Genomic DNA, 20,126 nt, shown 5'->3' with positions numbered 1-20,126 from the left:
TGTGCCCCAGCAGCGACCTCAAGTTGCTGAGAACATTTGAACGATGCAAAGTGTTTGAACTTTCACATACTATTATCACGTATTAAATACAAATTTTATTGCTTGATAGGACTCCAATTCCTTCCAACGGCCCTCTGAACCTCTTTTGCAGGCAGTCCAACCATCCCCTTCCAAAACTCCGACGTCCCAGGCGGAACCAACTCCTCGACCTCCAACGAGATCAGCGTACTGAACATCCAATCCTGACACTTTCTCCTTCCGTCCCTCGGGGCTGGCTCTTGGCTAATCAGCTCGATAGCGAGTCTGCGCGGTTCAGAATTGAGGGTCGCAATATTGCACAGGCCCAAGGCTTGCATGATATCGAGTTCGGTGCCATAGCGTGGTTCGAACTCGTACCAGAGTCTCTCCAGGTCGATGGGAAGAACGTGCAGGAGGTCACCAAAGGTCCGGGGTGGCTGGTGGATGACAAAGCCCCAGTGTGAGCGATGTTTGGGGTCTTCGCCTGTGCCGAAGACTTCGATTGAGAGTTGGTATTGCATTATAGGATTGTGAAGACTTGGTTTTTTTGGATATAGGAATAAGTTGCATTTCATCCCTTTTTTTTTTTTTCCTTCTTATTTCTCACAGTGGCACCGCTTATTATTTCATGTTTTAAGAGGCCATATTGTTGAGACAAGTGAAGTTCGACGAGTCTCAAAGGTAAAGCGGGGACCCGGCTTTGTGCTTCGACAAACACCACAAAAGAAGCTCCACGTCTCGCTCAAACGCCACATTCCGAGTTTCACGAGAATAATTTTAGCCGTTTTGGGTTTGGAGACTCTAGTGGTTTAAACACCAGCTTATCATTTTCTTGCCATTGGTTCGGATTGTCGGATTGGCCAATTGAACCCCATCTTCTGTGTGGGGGAGCTGGGGTACTGTACTGGGCCCAGGGCTATGTACTTGGCTGCCTGGGAAAGTACATGTTTGCATGTTTTCAAGCCGGACTCGAAGGCATATATTCATAGCTACCTAGTAGTATTTACGACATTCAGGGCAATAAAAAGAGTCCAGGAAAGAGGGTATTGCCAAAAAAAAAAAATAGACACGCACACAAAGAATAGCAAAGAGCAGGTCATGCAAAGCGTCACGCAATTAACCGACCCATAGTCTATCGGACATGTCGTTACAGGAGGAAGGGGGGAAACACATGAAACAAGACTCAAGTTCTAGTCATTAAAGAGCCCATTCGTCTGTCTCCGAGGCAGCTATGAAGGGCTTATCAATCTGCTTGATGGCGTGATCACCGCAAAGAATACTGAAACATGGTTAGTTAGGGATCCAATTCAATACGACAAGGGGACTCACCAAGTCTCGGCAACTAGTCCATCAAGCTTCTTTACAATCTCCTCTCGTCGAGAAGCAGTAAGATCTCCTTGACTCAATTGTGCCTGGAGATCACGAATATACTTCTTGGTGCCTGACGCGCCCTCCAACACTTCTTTACCCAAGCAATCACTGTGGAAGGCATGTTGACAGGGGAAAACGAAGAACTGGCGGCTCAACAAAGGCAGCGAACAGATCCAACATTTCTCACCTGGCTCCACAATGGCGTAGCGAGTATCCAAATTGGCGATTTCATTGCGAATCTGGCGCGCCGTGTTGGCCGAGTTATCCATCTCCTGACGTAGAGCATCGATGTGACGCGAGTAGTCTTCCAGAGCAGTGCAAATCTCATCTTTGAAATCGTCAATGACCACAAAATCGGGAAAGAACGGGATGAGATCCTCAATACGAAGCAGTTCGCAGCGACGCAGAAATTCAATCGCATCCTTAATCCCAGTTCCGGGTTGACGGATCTTCTTCTCAGCAACAAGAAGCCAGAGCTTCTTGCGGAGCTTGTCCTTGCCTTCCGGGCGATCAGCGACGATAGCTGCGAGTTCGATATCGTCATGCTCTAAGGCAAGCTCTACTGCCTGCAAGTACTGCCCCATGGCGCTGTAAATATGGATGCATGACTGCACTCGTTTGTGCTGAATACACAGTCGGAGAGCAAAGTCTGCATCGTATGGCGGTGGCGAGGACGGTTGTGACTGGAGATAGGTGAGCAGACCAGCTTCTGAAGCGGACTGGCTGGAGGCGTGGATAGATATGAGCGTGTTATGAACAGCCGCGGAGGGATGCGGATGGTTGACAATGATGAAGTTCAAGTACCGCACAGCCTGGTTATTAGCCAGGGCGACACTGGCGGTTTTGTTATAGTTCAACAGCGCGGGAATGAGCCGTTCAGGATCAAGGTTTGTTTGTCGCATCAGGATCTCAATAAGCCCTGTAGCCGCATGAGTCATGAGTACACTGCTGTACTTGTAGAATACGTCAGGTTCACTTTGTCGCTGTAGAACATTCAAAGCTTCAAGCCATTTCTCTCGCTGAATCCAGTAAGATAGAACGTAGTTATAGTCACTAGCAACGGTTGCGAAGAAGAGCAACTCTTCTTCACGGCCATGACTACTGATGATCCCGTAAACGGTTTTCTTATCCAGGTCGGCCTTGTGTTTTGTGACAAATTCTTGGAACTCGACTCGAACTGTGCCAAGTTCATCCTTGATCTCTCCCGTGGTGGCACCTTCAGTCAACTCTGCCTTGGTTGCAATGTTGTCGTCTAAGGAGTTCAATTTGGACATGAAAAGTTCCACCAGCCAACTTGCGACCATAAGTCTCTGCATGACAGATGCTTTTTTGTATGTGGAAATCTGCGATAGAAGGTATTTCCGCAGGGCATCATACTCTTTGTTGTCGATCATTGTCAAGCAAACTTCTTCAAACCCTTTACTACTCTTGCCCCACACTTTCGCGGCCTCGAAGAAACGGCCTTCTTTGGCTAGAAAATCACCCGAGGCAGTAAAGACAGCATCTCGTTGCCCAGGTCCCCTAGCGTATTGAAGCGCTTCCTCAAACTTCTGCTCGCGGAGAAGAACCTTCCATACGTCTCTGTCTTCATCGTTGGCAACGACTTCATAGATCTCCTGGCTGGTGAAAAGCCAATATGTGTTTTGAGTCAAGTCCGTTAGAAGACCTAGAGAACTTTGTCTAGGCTCCAAGACTGCTTGCTCGTACACGATCTCTTCATTCAAGCGATTTACCGCAACGACGCGTCCTTCAACGAGCGCCAAAACATGCCACTGAGACAGGGCCATCGCTGTGATTGGATCCTGAATCATTTTTCGCCCACCTCGGGCAGACTCAGAAGCTGGGAACTTGGAACGTGGAAGCATTTTTGCGTTTTCAAATGGAGATCCAGATCCAAGTTGCCCATGGTAGATACCATGGGAGCTGAGCCAAGCGAACTCCTTTTCGGTGTATCCATCAGCTTGGTATCCTCCTGAGCCGGATGCAGATGATGAGACCGTCAATTTGGATGGGGCCGCGCCGGACGGGTGCGGGGTTTCATAGGTCAAGGGTGTGTCGCGCTGGAAAAGCTCCGCGTATATAGATCCACCACCTTCCCTGCCTTGCTTTGGAGAGCCGACCCGACCCAGGAAATGAACCAAGGTCCCATAAGTTGCGACGATGACCCTTCTCTGGTCCGCTTTCGAGGAAACTGCCTCAACGCTAATTCCAATGACAGACGAAGCATCCGGCACCTTGTAAACGGCAGTGACGTATTTCTCCTCGCGCCGATAGAACTCTGTCGATGGTTCGATGTAGGTTTCGTAGATACTTCCATCCGTTGTACCTATCAAGATCTCGCGTGTTGATGCAGTTGGCAACGAAGGGTTCCAGGCAATGCTCTCGATGGAGACGCCCTTTAAGCGGGATAGGGACTTGGGTTGCCGGGACTGGGTATGGAGGTAGTAGTTTTCGCCGAGGGTAGTACTGATAATAAGATGCGAAGCAGAAGGATCAAGAAACATGCGGCGGATCAGCCCGATCTCTGAGGACTTCTTGGGCAAGTCGATGTCTATTTCGACAGAATTTAGCTAAGTTCCGCCTGGCTCAACCACGATTGCGGGGAAGGTTGACGATGTATCTTACCATCGATGTCTTCTGGCGAATCAAGATCGATCCGAAGAACTCGGTTGGTCGAAAGGGCAAGAATCAACACATTGTTGGCGACCTGCGCCGCCACAAAGTCGGCTGCGATGGGGAATTGGAGCTGCACTCGTTGCACATCGAAGATGGGCAAGGAGTCCGCGGGCTCGGTCAGATTGTTGGGAGCAACATAACTGCTGGATCCGTCCAGCGCCATTTCGATCACTTATTTCATGCCGCCCGTATGTTCCGGGGAAGCTACAGGGGAGCCGAGGGAGCTGAGGGAGCTTAAAGTTGACGAGGGAAGCCAAGCTGGAATGCGGAGGACTAGTGTGTTCCTGGCTGCCTGAGGCCACACTAAGTGAGGCTGGGAATCAGAGTGGAGAATCATATGACGTTAGGGTGCGGCGATAAGGGCCACCCTACTGCCAATTCCCAATTTCAACTTTCCCACCGGCAGAAAGTAAAGTATGCGTAATCCCAAATTCATAACTAACTACTACTATATACATACATAGAAGCTGTATTTCTCTAAAAAATGACAAGTCCCTGTCTTGGTATGCATTGGGTATCATCAACCGATAAGAGGAAGAAAAAATGCCGAGTAAAAATCATGAGATACATATGTGCTTGGGGGTATCATAAAAATCCGCCGAAAAATAAGAACCGAATCCCATACATATTACATCAAAATGCATTCCCTCTCTGGTTTGCGGGCCTTCTCCTTTGATTTCTCCTTGTTCTTTCCTTTCAGGCCACGATCCTTGGTGCGGCCTCTTCCGTTCTTGTCTTTGCCATCGGCTGTTTGGGGCGGTCCCAACTTGCCATCTTCAAAAACAGTCTCATCCATGTCAACAGCGGACTCGTCGGCTTCACCCTCACCGTCGATCGTGAATCTGTCTTTACTGAGCCGGCCAGCAAATCGAGAAAAGGTTGAGCCAATTCGATTCTCACCGGACTGGCTACCCGCACGGCTTCCGGAGCTACTCTTGATTGTTCGGGACCCACGTCGTGAGAAAGGGAAACCTTTGCCACTGTCTTCTTCCGTCGGTGCCAGTCGCGGTGATAAAGCAGGCATTGAACGGGGAGGAGGAGGAGGGTTGATACTGGCGTCCGAAAAGGCAATGCTACTCGGTCGTCCGCCATTGCTTTGCGGTTGGGGGATATTGTCCGGTGCAGTGATTTCAACACTGGGTCGAGCAGAACCGACATCCTCAGTAGTACTACCATCAGTTGTTTCATCCATGCTCTGGTAAGTGAACTTTTTGGTGAATTCTGCCATGTCCACATCAAGGGTAGCATCCGAAGCCTGCGAGGATGTAGCATGGCTTAGATGGTTTGCCATGAATGCATCCTGATCGATAGGGAGGATCTGGTAGAACAGCAGATAAGGTGACTCTGTTTTCAGTGCTTGTTCGATGTCAACTAAAGTCACCCGTTCCTGGGCCAAGTCGTCAAAGCGCATCCAGTGTTTGGGTGTTTCAGTAGAAATTTGGCCTGAGCTATCACTTGAGCCCGGGGGTGCCGTGAGAGAGGTTGTGCCTCGAACAATGGAAATGTAGTGCCCAGAATCGACCGAATTCCCCCGGTGGCAGACCATCGCTTGTAACGACAATTTGAAGTTCCCATAGATTGGAGCATTTGCATCCAAGTTATCATCTTGGATGAAGTGGGGTAGACCGATTTCCGTCGGAATGTCAACATATGTATTGAGCCGGACGGCTGTTCCATTGGGGAGGAATGAATAGCGCTTCAAGCACATGCCAAGAATTGGTCGTTTAGAAGAGAAGTGAGCCGCAACTTGAGCATCATTGGTTGGTGTATTATCGGTGTACCATGCTATACAAGTGTCAAACATTAGTCAACGATTCATCAATATTTGGGAATCGCAAGGACATACGTATCAGGCTGAAGAATTGCCATGCAGGCATCATGACTTCTTTCTTGTAAATACCCCTTCTGTGAGGCTCTGTTTCCGAGGTAGACGAATCCATGCCACCAGCAGCATCCTGCGGAGAATCCGAGTCTGGAACAAACCGCTCTCGGACTAGACTGTTCCGTCTGCCAGCCCTCCGTGCTGATAGGGATTCACTGAATTCAGTGAAAGAAGACCATGGACTTGGTTTCTCGAAACGAGGTGAGTTAGCCTGAGAGGACTGAACAGGTGTCATAGTTGGGGTTGTGTCGACCTCCTCGACGTGAGACGTGAAACCCTTCGATATGGACAGCGAGTCCACTGATCGAACGGAACCAACTGTGTTTCGTCGTTCCAGGTCTCGTTTCACTTCGATCCTGTTGTTAAAGTAGGCTTCTAGACAGTCTTCGAGTGTGAGCTTTTGCCCGTCCGCAGGTTCGGGTGGAATCGCAACTTCCAGGAGGCGTTCGTTGATAAATTTATGATCGTCGCTCGCATCCTCCTTCCCAAAATGGTAGATGTCCATTTTGAGGGTAAGTAGTGGTAATTCTAGCTTTTCTGTGATGAAAGTGAATGCCTCGGAGGCATCTTGCTGTCGAAGCAGAGCTGCATCTTTCCAGCCACATTCAGCTAAGGCATCTTGGATGTGTTTTGTCTAGATGAAATATCAATTAGCATCAGGCCCCCGTCGAAACAATATGTACTGAAAGGCTGATCTTGACGCACAATATCAGTTGTAATCAACCTCCCAGATCGTAACATATTGACCCAGAATCTCAACAGAATGACAAGTTTGCGGCGGGGCTCATCGTTGAAGGATTTGTATAAAATCGCTTCGAAGCAGTCGAGGCGGGCGAACATTGCAAATAGCAGAGCATCCAAGTAGCAAGTCACTCCCTGACGATTTTCCGCGCCGAGAAGTCTGGTACTGGGTGTGTAGTTTCTGATGATTCCCTCAATCGAGTCCTCTAGCAGCAACAGTAGGTTGATTGCTTTATCGACATCATTATTGGTGGTCTTTAATGCATAGTGAAAATGACGCTCTTCTAAAGCCGCGATACCCATCGCTCGAATGCGGGCTTCGATTGACTTGACCTAAATCATCGACCAAAGAGGTTAGAGGACAGATAGCGACGGGTAATGAGGGGGTGCTCACCTTCTTCTGGTACTCTTGGTTGTCATTATTTGCGGGGTGAGCGTCAAAAAATCCACGAAACAAAGGTAGTGAAAGCGCGTGTTGTTTCTGTAAACAAGTTGTAACATTAGCTTTCATATTTCATAGTTCAATATAGCGCCTGTCATGGTGCGACAGAAAACTTGAAAATGACCAAAAGGTAAGAACGATACCTCATCTTTACCATGCCGCCGTCGGTCGCGACGGGTGAGAAAACGATGAATTCCGCTCATCTTGCAGGTAGTAGCGATTGTATGATAAGTTGAAAAGGCCCTGATCCCTCTGGCGAACAGGGATGTGAGGTGGGTCGACGAGATCTCTAGGTCGACGACATGCGGAGAGACGAGTAAGGAAGCTCTATGTAGTCAACTAACGCCGGGCGGAGTCGAGGCTGCAAGATTCCCATTGAGCACTTGGAGAGCACATCATCTGCCACAGTGGCTGACACTGTAGAGCACGGGATATGCGAAAAGAGCCACTCATGTATCGAGAATGGGTGTATGCAAAATGATTCGAGAAGAGATCGCGGGATGATCCAATGAAGCTTAGACATGTTGATCACTTGCGCGGGGCATCGGAGCCTTTATTGTCGCCTTGTAAATCAGGCGTGAATGAAGTGTCGGCACGTGACTTGACTCCGAGCGTTGCAAACAATTTTCCCGAATGTCCCTGGGAGTTTGAACGCCGAGAACACTCATACCGTATCTCCCCCAACACACACAATGGCTGCCAGGGAGCCATCTAGATACCTTACTAGGGCACTGCCCAGAGCATTTGCACCCTCTGCTCGTTCTCAGGCCTTTTTGGGACGGCGCAATGTCTCCGACGAGGCTCCGGCCAGGCGTCTGTCGGACCTCGAGACCGCGTCTTCATTGATGACAGCTGTGTCCGATGATGCAGCCAAGTCCTTTGACCCCATTGCACGAAGCAAATCTCGCACAACTCAACTCCCGCGCAGTCGGTACGTAATAAATAAGCTATGGGGGTTCCTCTTTTAGTCGAGCGACCAGCTTAGCTACTTGATGAACAAGCTTGACTAACACCTCCATTTCAGATACCAATTCCGCTCCCCTAAGTACAACCGCGGTCCTCTCCACCCTCACCAACCGCCACCTCCCTCCGATCCCTCTTCCCGTCTCTTCGTCCCGGGCCCCTTCGCTCTTCCCCGTGCCGAGCAAACCTACAACTCGACCGTCGCATCTGACATTCTCACCCTTTGCTACGTGCACACCCCTCCGGGCTTCAAGCCCCCTCCCAAGGCACCGCGTCTGCGTGAGTGGGACGAGAGCTCGCCATACCACAAGAACCGTCCTCTCCGCGGACCCCGTGGTGGAGACGTGCTTCGATTGATCCGCAAGCCGATCAAGTTCAACAACATCCCCAAGATCGAGCGCATCACCATTCACAGTTACGTGAAGGAGGCGGCACAGGAGAACTCATCATGGCTGCATGTTGCCGGTATCGCCGTCCAGTCGATCTCCAACGTGCGCGTGGAGACCTTCAAGTCCAAGGCCAGTGTTGCTACTTGGAGCATTGCTCCCGGCCGTGACACCGTCGCCGTCAAGGCTGAGCTGCAGGGTGAGACTATGTACCACTTCTTGGGCAAGCTGATCGATGTGGTTTTGCCTCGCATTAAGGATTGGCAAGGTGTCAAGGGCAGCAGTGGTGACAGCAGCGGAAACATCACATTCGGTCTGGAACCGGAGCACGTGGCCATGTTCCCTGAAATTGAGATCAACTACGATATGTAAGTTTCCTGGCTTTTTGGACTGTTTACCATCATGTCAAGTTCGAATCTGATGCTAATGGTTTATTCTAGGTACCCTCCCAAGATGATTCCTGGTTGTCACATTACCCTCCACACAACTGCGAAGGCGGACAAGGACGCTCGGCTGCTTCTTAGCGCCATGGGAATTCCTTTCCACGGAAAGATTGTCCACTGAGGTGCTTGGTAGGCTACGGTTGCCAACGGCACTGCTAGCCCTCATTTCCCTACTTTCCCCCCAAGGCGTTCTGTTCTTATAAAACCTGTAACTTTAGAAGTGGCCTGCATAGTGGTCATTGCGATTCACCAAACTTGTGTATTATTCTCAAATTCAAATTCATGCCAAGCGATACTCACCAGAAATGTGCATCCGAGCCTTTCAAGTGTTTACTCGTTCGTAAAGTAAGGGAGAAACATATTACGTTCAAGTTTGTGATTAAATTATCATTTCTCTTGTTAAAAAAGATAAGAATAATAAAACATGCGTGGATATCGTTTGTACAGACGCGAAGAGAAGATAGGAATAACAAATCACATTACCCCAGTTTTGGCATGGCCAAAAACTTGCACTTCAGTAACTCATCTGCGCTAGGTCGTAGCTGATAATCAACCTGGAAGGTCATATCCAGGAATTCAACTGCCTCCTGGCTAACATGGTCCGGAGCGGGCGGCCGAGCCTGGTTGCTACCGATAGCGAAAATGGCTTGGAGCTGACTGCAATCAGGGAAGGGGTGAGCGCCGATAAACATCTCGACAACCAGGCAACCCAAACTCCAAATATCGGCCTTCTTAGTGTGGGCCGTCTGGCGGACGACTTCAGGTGCCATCCAATACACACTACCCTGCAGGGAAGGTCGGTTGAGGTGACCGCCACCACCGTGGCTAGCTCGGGATCCGAGGACATGGGAGGCCTCGACACGCTTAGAGATACCGAAATCAGAGATTTTGACTCCACCCTTATTGTCGACAAGGATATTGGCACCCTTGATATCACGGTGAATGATATCCTTGCTGTGCAGGTAGGAGAGACCTGCCAGAATCTGCCGAACAAAGTTCTTGACCAGCGGCTCCTGGAAAGTATTGTACTGTTTAAGCATAGTTGCAATCGAACCACCCGGCACATACTCAAGGAAAATGTTGAGGTGCTCTTCATCGGCACCTGTGCCGAGATATTGCACAATGTTCGGGTGGTGCATTCCTTGTAAAAGTTCAATCTCATGTTTGAGAGCGTTGACCATAAGGTTCTTGCGTTGATCGAGTTCTGTGCCCTTAGGGCCGGAAGGAACTTCAACCTGCTTCACAGCCATAAGCTCTCCAGTAATAGAGTGCAGAGCAAGGAAAACGCTTCCAAAGGAACCCTCGCCGATCAAAGAACCCTTCATCCAGTTCGACGGTGCGAAGTGATTGCCTGCCAAGAAGTCGTCCATTCCAGGGTCTTCTTCCTCCTCTTCCTCTTCCTCCTCCTCCTCTTCATCATCGGGCACAATAACACTCATTCGGTCATTTGAAGAACCACCGTCAGTCGCAGCAACACTCATCCTTTCCTCCATCACACTCTGCCGAGATGGATTTGGCTCATCCGAGCCACTATCCAGTGAGACATAAGATTTGCGGTTCGGCTCTGTTGTAGTTGGAGATTCTTCTTGAAGCGGCTGGAGAGTGCTTGATGCAATTGAGTCACGATATGAGGCTTGAGGCAGGTTGAATTTGGTGATAGAAATTGGACGGGCACGTGCTGCCGGCGCTCCACCTTGGTGCTGGAGCCAGGCGTCGGCAATGTTGGGCATTGGGGGTATGGGAGGAATAGAAGGCAATGGTGGAAGTGGAGGCGCATCCCTGAGACTTGAGGCAACACTGTAGTTGCTGACAACACTGAGGCGACTTGCAGCACGACTGAGACGTTGCGATCTGCGCATTGTCTTCTCAATGTCTTGCCGGTCATGACTAGGGAAGAATGATGGAAGCTCGTGAATGATCATCTCACTTGGAGGTCTTTGGCCGAAGAATGAGCGAAGCTTTGCAACCGGGTTGCGCTGGTCATTGGGCGACATCTGTTCCAGCTCAATAGAGGGGGTGGAGCGACTGTGGGGCCCTTGTGGAGAGACTGGTTGCTTGGTATTGATGACCTGCCAGGATTCCCCTGTGAGTTGTTGAATCTTATGTTGATTACGACGATTGGATCTGTTCAGGGCAATTTGATGTGTAACAGAACTTTCGTCCACAGCCAGCTGTGACGCCCGACGAAGTTCATCGCCATCTGGCTCTCCAGCGTGAATCTTCCGCAAAATTAAACGACCACGTTCAGACTTGCTGACGCCTTCGCAGATTTCCATCAGCTCACTCTCGGTCAAACGTCTGCAGTTGGCCAGATCCGGGTCTAAACCATCCAGAACATAGAAACAGTAGTTTCTGTACTGGTGCTCTGGAAGCTGTAGCTTCTTTAAAACGCCAACCATCACCTCATCTGGTGTTCTGCAGTGTCGAATATCAAGAACCTTGGTCTGCCCACCAGTGTAGATCACGCGGATCACTGGCGAATTGGGTGGGAGTGGACCCATGGTCAATCCGTCAAGACTAGGGTTACGGGGGTGTGAGCTTCTCGAGCCGTCGGTGGCAGCACTGGAACTTCGACCATTACCCGAGCCTCCCGACGATGGCTGGTTCAGATAATCCTTACGCCAGCGGTCAGAGTCACCAGGTGTTCCAGGGGATGGCTTGCCGAACTCCTCTGCCAATTGAGACATGCGTCCATTGCCAAGATTTGGGAAACCTGAGAAGCGCGAGGGTTCGGAGGATAAGGCGGCAGCCTCCATGGCAGCTAACTTGTTCTTTATCAAAAGTTAGCATCCACCCCCGGGATATTTAAATATCAAATCGAACATACAATATTCTTTTGCCTTGGGTTCAATGTAGCCTTGCTCCGAAGTTGTTTGATCGCGATAAAGATGCGCACCCGATCACCGACTTTCTTAATGCCCATTTCTTGCAATATCTTTTGGTCACAGTCGATGAGATTGTCACCGTTAAAGTTGTTGGCTAATATGGCGTTAGGTTTCATCCATTCGGTAACGGTTATAGGGCAAAAAATACCTCTGAAAAAGGACTCGTATTGGCCGCAGTGAATGCTTCGAAGCCAAGCCACAACCTTCTTCTCATCCCAGGCTCTATTTCAAGTCAGTCGGCGGTGTTTATGACTACGGTCCAAGCTTTATCTCTTACCGAATGGCCGCGAGCTCATCATGTCCATCGGAGAATTCCGACTTGGTTGGGCTTGTAAACCCAATTCCATCCACTTTTGTCGCTGTCGCGGGTCGGGGGGTGGTCGTGTGATAAGCCGTCACTGGTGTCGGAACCCCCAAGGGACCAGCGGAGTATTGAGTCTTGGCCAACATGGCTGTACCGGGTCCTGCCACGAGATTCGCCTTGCTTTGTTCGTTATTCCTCCCGCTGGAGACTGATCGCGATCGAAGCGCCCTTGCCTCCGCGGACAAGGGCCGTTTGAGCCGAGGTTCGAGGTGGCAGCCGGGGGGTTGATGGACGTCGGTTTAACACATAATCTGAGCAGCTTGGGTTTGTGGTTAGCTTCCGTCGTGCCCATGGCATTTGTGGGCAGATTGTTAAATGATGTTTGGGGGCCGAGAGGGGCGGCGTTGGTTTCGGTCCGATGGTGATGGAGTATTGGAGCCTTTCCGTGGGCAGTATGACGAAGGAGGGGGCTGACTGACCTGCGTTACACAATAGTACAGAAGATGTAAAGGATCCCCTGGTCGGCGGGATTGGAATTGGGGGAGCAGGAAAGCGGGTGAAGATTGACGTCTGAGCTTTTTTGGGGAGTGAGATCGGTGGAAAGTGGACTTTAGTGTGGTCGAGATCGGGCGTTATCGAGATAAACTCCCCACTTTGACAGGAAAGTCAATAAGGAGCAAATCAAATGGAACATAAAAGATCAAGAACTTTTCACGTTGGGAAAAAGGTGTACAGGAAAATATGACAGATGAATTCGAAAGTGCCAAAGTTGTGCGAAGAGAGTAAGTCTCAACATTTGAACCATGGTCTCGCGTCAAGGGGCTTTCCCCCACGCGTTTCAAAAAAAGGAAGCCAAAAAGGTACCAAAAAGGTACTAAAAAGGTACTAAAAAGATAGTGGAGGTTTGGTGCCAAACTCATGTCTTATCCCTGGATCCAAGTAGTACAAGACTAGAAAGTCGTTTATCACGACATCTGAGTATTCTTCTAGAATGTTTTCATTTTCAGCAACAGATCAATTCCATACGATGATTGAGATCGTCCTGACTTATACGGAGTAGTACATACTACACTCAGTACTATGTAGCTCGTTACTAGTAGTTAGTTACTAGTTAAGTTATAGACCCGATAATGACAAATCCTGGCTTGCCTTATCCGTTTTAGTGCTCACCTCTTGCCGCTTTTGACTTACTGCGTAAAACTGAGCACGCCCCTTAGTATGATATTCATATGGGTACGACCTAAGCTAGGGAATGTATAGTGGTAGTTAAGTAGTTGTTGCTCAAGTGTGATTTCAAGGGAAGAGTACATAAGGCTGACTTGAGCTATATTTAACAACAAGAAGATCAAGTTGATATCCAACATTGGAAGGTTGCGGTTTCGTTCCTCAATGGATGTCAGTGATATCAACCTTGGAATACGATAGTAAAAACATGGATGTTCGCGGCTTGGTTGAATTAAAAGTGAACCTGCAAAACCTATGGCAATGATTTGCGTAAAAATGGTCTGAGAAATGATAGAAGTAAAAGAAAGGAAACAAAAGGGGCGAAGATGAGAAATACGAGCTCGTTGACTTGAATGTAGTAGTTTTGGAGTTACTAACATTCATCAATGTACCCAGGTGTCATGCGGAAATTGGGTAGGAAATCAGCCACATCAAATAACATCACACTCTCAAGCTTATTTTTAGTGTAGAAGAGGGGTAAGAAGTAAAAATGACCATCTGGTAGAACGTGATGTGACTACTCACAAATAAGATCTTGAAGTGCTCACTGGATTTAATGTTACTAGTAGTCATCTCACAGCACTCCCGTGCTGACATCTACTCGGAGATTTTGAGCCTGAGCGCCCTCACAAAAGCGGCGCCCAGATAGGAAGGCCGGCAGACATTATTCTGTCTTATATAAGTGCATACTATACTCCGTACAAGCCCCACTCGGGACTGGTGAAACAGCGACTGCTATCATCTGAAACTTTTCTTGACCCATATAGCACTCAAAGTTGGAAATTCGCCAATCACTGAAAATTTCCGAGGTTTAATATAGACATTTGAAACTTGGAACTTCAAATGTTGTAAGTGATTTGAATGCTGAGCACTTGAGCGGACAATACCTCCAGTCATATATATAGATCCAAGCTTGGCATCTATGTAGTCTGTGTAATTAGCAAGTATCAATGCACTATGTTCAAAACTACCAGCACTGAGTTGACTAGAACATTTAAACCTGGACATAATAGAACTTCTATTGATCATAAGTAGGGTAACTAGTATTGAAAATCCCATTTTTCAAATATCAATACCTATGAGCCATGAATTCGTGAATGTTAACTAAGTGTAGTTAGTAGTTAGTTAGTTAACTATAAGTGGCCAGTTGACTCAAGTGCTAATGAAAGGCACGGGAGGGAGCGGACTATGTAACTGCCGCCAGCCGGATCGAGGCCACTACAGCAATTGAAAACCTTGAAACCAGAGCTTGGGAGATTTGACGTTATCGGTATACTACTAGTACTCTCAAGCTATACTACTAGATCTTTGGTCCAAATCTTGACCTTTCATACTCACAAGAAAACATTGAAAACATTTGAACTCTGCATTTGAATCTCTCTTCTTTTTTTATTTGCATTTGCATTTTTCCATTTCCGGTCCAGCATGGCCCTCTCCGCACCAGTGGGGACTACGTGCATACCGGAACATTAGGCATGTCGGCCACAACTGTTGAGAAGCCACCAACCAAGTGCACTTAGGGTCATCTTGATCAGAAACATGTATTATTTACACCTGTAGAATCCATAGAATCCTCCTTCTCAGATGGTGTTTCTCTGAGCAACACGTGACCGTGGTTCCCTTCCCTGCCCCCCTCACAACTGCGCCTAAAACCCCACAATTCTTTTTTTTCCCCGCTCAGTTCCAAAAGGGCCTCAAATTCTTTCCCCTCTCTGGAAAAAAACTCCCCCAAATCCGGATATCCCCAACTTTCCCCAGCTATGGAGGACGACAAAGCTGCCAAAGTGAAGAAGAAGGGGACTACTCATCGGAAGTCCCTTTCATGCGAATATTGCAGTCGATCCTTTGCTCGCTTGGAGCATCTCCAACGCCATCTCCGCACACGTTGAGTAACCCCCAAGCCCTCCCTAGTCACTCCCCGACTAATGTAGGACAATCCAGATACCAAAGAGAAACCCTTCTCATGTGACATTTGCTCCAAGTCTTTTGCCCGAAGGTAATCAATACTCACTATCCGTTCCTCCCCGGGTGCCATCCCACCCCCAATCGTCCAATCGCTTATTTATATGCACCCGCAGTGACCTTCTAGTGCGACATGAACGTCTAGTCCATCCTGCCGAGACTGCAGCTGGTCGAGAAAATCGTACCCACAACGGAAATGAGAACAGTCATCATGAAATTCCAATTCAGTCGACGATAATTCAGCCCGTCCATCACGAGTCGCGCATGCTTGAGCTGGCCGATGCCATCCCCGTCCACACCCAAATTGCACCTCCACCTCCCGAGGTACAGGTCCAGCCACCACCAATAGTAGAGACTACACACTTCAACCCATCTTGGGGCTACGACCTCAATTTATTGTCGCATGCCGCAAGCCATGTCGCTTTGGAGGGACAGCAGGAGAGTTTGGAATCGATTCGGAAATCATCGCATTCGATTGGCACACCATCACAATCCTTTCAAGCGACAGAGAGAGCCATTACCGATAACTATGGCCTTGAGCCCTCGATCCTGGATTTGACAGACTTGGGTGACCCAGTTCAAGATTTCACTGTCTTCTTGGAAAGTGTCGGCCTGTCATCGGATTGGGACTCTGGGGTATTCTCGTCAGTGGAAGAGCCAATGCTTCCACCGAGTATGCCAATGGATTCGAAAAATCATGTTCGGGAGACACTCTCGTCAAACAGGCTAGGCGGGGATCTTATGAGTGACCCACGAATGCACATGGACGAACAGCCATCTTTCTCTAACTTTGGCTCCCGATTACCATCGCTTCAGCCTGAATCCCACGAGATTGAAGACCGAATTGGCCTCCAGGATGAAAGTTCTCGACCGGCTTGGGAAATCACCAATACAGATCGACAAGTTTTCGTGTCAAAACTTGAGGAATTCTCGTTCGTCCTCCCGAAGGGCTTTGTTCCGCCCTCGCGCCACGCTTTATCCCGGTTTTTTGCCGGATATATCAATGGCTTGAACGAGCATTTGCCTTTTGTACATGTCCCCACTCTATCTATCGCCAAGTGCTCGCCGGAACTCACGCTCGCGACGGCAGCCGCGGGGTCGCACTACCGATTCGAGAATGGCCGGGGAATCGAACTGTTCCATGCCGCTAAAGCCATCTTGTTAGAGCGCCTGCGTCGAAGAGATAGCCGACAAGTGCCTGTTCCCACGTGGAACTATATCTCTCCGCCTTCCGGCTATCCCAATTCCCGAGGGTCTTCGATGATCTCGAATACAGCCAGCAGTCCCTTTCAAACTCAACACCACCTCCCGAACCAATCTTTCAATTCATCAATATATACTCCAGATGATTCGGATGCTCATATGGAAGTGATTAGAACTTTCTTATTGTTAACTGTGTTCGCATCTTGGGAAAAGCAGCCGGAACTTCTGCGAGAGATCCTCTCACTCCAAAGCACATTAGCAAGGCTTGTCCGCGAGCATGGCCTGACGGAGCCACCACCTACCCTGGATCCCATTAGCTGGGAAGAATGGGTGCGGAGGGAAGGAAATAGGCGAACCAAACTCATCGTTTATTGTTTCTTCAACCTGCACTCTATTATGTATAACATCCCTCCGTTGATTCTAAATGGGGAGCTGAAGTTGAATATGCCCTGCTCCCATGATTTATGGAAGGCAAGCAACGCGACTCAATGGCGCCGAGTATGCCGAACACGACAGAGCTCCGATGTACCTTTCCAAGATGCATTTGCCCGGCTTTTCTTGCGATCCTCCACCTCCATTCCATCCGCCCCGATCTCCCCTCTTGGCAACTATATTCTCATTCACGCTCTTATACAACAAATATTCTTTGCCCGCCAACTATGCCTATCTGCTCCAAATATGCAAGGCACTAGCTTGAGACAAGAAGATCTGATCGTCCTGGACAATTCTTTGGGCGCTTGGAAAGCGTTGTGGAAACGTACACCCGAGTCCAGCATTGATCCTCAGAACCCAGCTGGTCCTATCGCATTTACATCCACGGCTCTCCTGGGTCTGGCCTATATTAGGTTACACGTTGACTTGGGTCCCTGTCGTCACCTAATTACTCAGGATCCAATGCAGATCGCTATAGCCTTGAGCGAATCACCGCCTATTATCCGCAGTCCGCGGCTGATTATGGCATTGCTGCACTCCGCACACGCTCTCTCTATCCCGGTCCGATTGGGAATCGATTTTGTAGCAAGAACACACTCGTTCTTCTGGAGCATTCAACACTCGCTTTGCAGTCTTGAATGTGCCTTCCTTCTGAGTCGCTGGCTGCTCGCAATCCCTGCGACACAGCCAGACCAGCGGCTATCGGAACACGAGCGCAAGCTTCTTTCGTGGATCAAAAGCATGATGGATGAAACTGACATGGCTGTTGATCCGCCGGGGCCACCAGATATGGAATTCATGGCTAACCCGTACAAGGTGCGGCAGCTGAGCGTGGCTATCGTTCGTGTCTGGGCCCGCACCTTCAAGGGCAATACCAGCTGGGCCATTGTTGATCTCGTTGGTTCAAGCTTGGATGCTTATGCGGATCTTCTAGAGAACTAAATGAATTTAAAGCTTGGAAAGGGTTCGGAATTCTCAAAATCAGGAAACAGTTTCCCATGTATAGGGAGCTGCTATGATGACGTGGTCAGGCCACTTTAATGGTGTTATTGTTATTGCTCGATGGATCTTTCTTTCTCCTATTTTTCCTTTACTGTTTTCTGGTGGACATGATATCTGTCGGAGTTTTGTACATGTGTTTTGGGACTGTTCGGACGGATTTTCTGGGAGAACTTTCAATTTATTGTATGTATCATGACTCGTGATTGGTGTCTATACCCGGTACTGCGTGTTTGCCATTCTATCAATGGAATCTTTTTTCCATACAGCTTGATTGGGTTGTGTACTTGCTAGATACTATCATGTCATAGATTTTTCTTCCAATACAGCACAACTTTGGCTTGGACCTGTGGACCTTGGATTTTCAAGCGTATCCCTATTAGTAGATCACGGATGTTATTCCCAATTGTTGCCTAGGTGTACCTTGGTAGGATCCAGAGTCTCAGGCTAAACTTGATTCAAATCTTGATCCAAAAACATAATAACTTGAACTTCCATTAAATTCATCAATAAACCTCAACTTCGGAGACTCTCGGAATCTGGCTATTTAAATGTCCCATGTTCATACACAAATGTAACATATGGCAAGCTATTGGTTTATGACAGAAGATAGAAACAGCAGGTCTCATAAGATTATCTAGTCACATCATTACTACTCCATCAAACGATGATTATTTCCCTAAACACCAGCCTTGGAGTGGACGGGATCAATGGCTTCTACTTTCCATTGGTTTCTACGCGAGGCCCTTCTAAAGTTTGAAAGGATCTTACTTTGAAGTTCATTGCGTGTCTCCACGGAGATTTACTTGAGATGGACAGCTTCTGTTCACATTATCCAATAGACTTAGGGTATCTTTCGAATGCTTCTATCTTTCAAGAGTTGGAATGCGATGCCTTTGCCCGGTTCTTCGTCACACTGGCGGGCACAAACCGCAGCGCGGACATTGAACGCTCCAAATCATCAATGTCCATGTCATCCGAGGCTAGGGGTTTCGCTTGAATTGGAGGAGGAATCGCTTGAGATGCCGAGCTTCGTCGCCGCAGACGGCCCTCGTTGACCGACGATATAGATGCCGTAGAGATGCGCCGGCGAGTGCGGTCGCTATTCATTGGCCGCAGCAGGGAGGTTTGCTTGTCGAGTCCATCATTAACAATGTAGAAGTTATAGTTCTGGCAGCCTTGTCAGTTTCCCTTTTTATGATCTTCAATCTGGTGGGGTTTAATTCATACTCGAGGGAACATGTGCTTGTCTACCAAGTGCATCCTTCGTTTCTGAGGAGTCGAGCATTTCCGTTCACAAGTCTCAACGAAGCATCCATACTACTCAATTAGTCAGATACTTAGATTAGGCAGAATATGGAATTTTGCATGTTAAGCAAGGAAGAAACCAAGACAACTAACCGTTTTATCCCCTCGTGCCTTTCGAGCAGCTGCTAGAGGATCATGGTTCTCTTCGATATGAAGATTCAAGAAATGGCTAGTTGGGAAGTTTTTGCTGCACTGTGAGCAGCGATTGACATGTGCTTGTATGTAATGAACTTCATAGTCCTCATATGAGGCAAACGACAGAGCTTCTCTGTGTGGCGGTAGCGCGCAATGCATGACCTCTGAGACAGGGATTGAGTCCCGCGCGATCTTCGCCCGTTCTGAGACGGAGGATGTTGGGTTCTCTGTGTTTTCTGTATATGTTGGAGACTGTGGTTGTGGCCCTGGGTCTGGAAGAGTGGGTGAAGGGCTTCTGGAACGCTTGGACATGATTGCAAGGTACTTTCAGTACTCTTAGGTACTTGCTTAGGTACTTGCGGTGACGGCCAGAGATGTGATCGGTCCACTTTGGCGGGGCTGGGTACAATAGGGGAAGCAGCAAGGATTGGCTTATCCACCAAATCTTAGATCATGACATACTGCGAAATCGGTGTTTCTGAAGAGCAGATACTGGGTAAAGAGTAAAAAGAAAGAGAAAAGAGCAAGTCTATACAATCTAAAACTCTCGGCATAAAATGAATTTGTAGGATAAAAATCTCCACTTTGGCTTAAGTGCCCAATCACATCTCCCCACCAAAGGAGGAGTTTCCGCGCTTGTGCCTTTTACTCCACGCTTTTTCTTGATATCGGAATCTGAATTTCCCCTTCCCCCACCACCACTCCTCTCCATCAGGACTGATGGCTTGGCCACTGTTCTTTACGTCCGACGT

General features: G+C 48.5%; 7 protein-coding genes across 7 annotated transcripts; 2 read left to right on the top strand and 5 right to left on the bottom strand.

Annotated features, from left to right (window-relative positions):
- Positions 1-95: 95 nt before the first annotated feature.
- Positions 96-539, bottom strand: N7466_000734 (uncharacterized protein; the record flags this gene model as incomplete). The annotated part of the gene is made up of 1 exon (XM_057160132.1): positions 96-539. One exon carries the CDS (start codon positions 537-539, stop codon positions 96-98), a length of 444 nt encoding a protein of 147 aa, XP_057026380.1.
- Positions 540-1,215: 676 nt separating this feature from the next.
- Positions 1,216-4,228, bottom strand: N7466_000733 (vacuolar protein sorting protein DigA; the record flags this gene model as incomplete). The annotated part of the gene is made up of 3 exons (XM_057160131.1): positions 1,216-1,297; positions 1,348-3,940; positions 4,015-4,228. 3 exons carry the CDS (start codon positions 4,226-4,228, stop codon positions 1,216-1,218), a joined length of 2,889 nt encoding a protein of 962 aa, XP_057026379.1.
- Positions 4,229-4,693: 465 nt separating this feature from the next.
- Positions 4,694-7,333, bottom strand: N7466_000732 (ubiquitin C-terminal hydrolase family protein; the record flags this gene model as incomplete). The annotated part of the gene is made up of 5 exons (XM_057160130.1): positions 4,694-5,850; positions 5,912-6,581; positions 6,653-7,021; positions 7,083-7,169; positions 7,274-7,333. 5 exons carry the CDS (start codon positions 7,331-7,333, stop codon positions 4,694-4,696), a joined length of 2,343 nt encoding a protein of 780 aa, XP_057026378.1.
- A 489-nt stretch (positions 7,334-7,822) lies between these two features.
- Positions 7,823-9,043, top strand: N7466_000731 (mitochondrial 54S ribosomal protein uL5m; the record flags this gene model as incomplete). The annotated part of the gene is made up of 3 exons (XM_057160129.1): positions 7,823-8,061; positions 8,155-8,847; positions 8,920-9,043. 3 exons carry the CDS (start codon positions 7,823-7,825, stop codon positions 9,041-9,043), a joined length of 1,056 nt encoding a protein of 351 aa, XP_057026377.1.
- Positions 9,044-9,401: 358 nt separating this feature from the next.
- N7466_000730 (STE11 family mitogen-activated protein kinase kinase kinase) lies at positions 9,402-12,257 on the bottom strand (the record flags this gene model as incomplete). The annotated part of the gene is made up of 3 exons (XM_057160128.1): positions 9,402-11,693; positions 11,750-12,029; positions 12,085-12,257. 3 exons carry the CDS (start codon positions 12,255-12,257, stop codon positions 9,402-9,404), a joined length of 2,745 nt encoding a protein of 914 aa, XP_057026376.1.
- A 2,838-nt stretch (positions 12,258-15,095) lies between these two features.
- On the top strand, positions 15,096-17,874 carry N7466_000729 (fungal specific transcription factor domain-containing protein; the record flags this gene model as incomplete). Its single annotated transcript, XM_057160127.1, has 2 exons — positions 15,096-15,119; positions 15,277-17,874. The coding sequence occupies 2 exons, from the start codon at positions 15,096-15,098 to the stop codon at positions 17,872-17,874; spliced, it is 2,622 nt and encodes an 873-aa protein (XP_057026375.1).
- Positions 17,875-18,804: 930 nt separating this feature from the next.
- Positions 18,805-19,686, bottom strand: N7466_000728 (Zinc finger C2H2; the record flags this gene model as incomplete). Its single annotated transcript, XM_057160126.1, has 3 exons — positions 18,805-19,101; positions 19,162-19,251; positions 19,333-19,686. 3 exons carry the CDS (start codon positions 19,684-19,686, stop codon positions 18,805-18,807), a joined length of 741 nt encoding a protein of 246 aa, XP_057026374.1.
- Between the last annotated feature and the right edge of the window lie 440 nt (positions 19,687-20,126).

The sequence above is a fragment of the Penicillium verhagenii genome (assembly GCF_028828195.1).
Source record: "Penicillium verhagenii strain IBT 33310 chromosome Unknown utg000002l_segment0_segment0, whole genome shotgun sequence".
Taxonomy (NCBI): Eukaryota; Fungi; Ascomycota; class Eurotiomycetes; order Eurotiales; family Aspergillaceae; genus Penicillium; species Penicillium verhagenii.
Note: the sequence above shows the minus strand (reverse complement) of the source record. Positions and strands in the feature narration are given on the sequence as shown.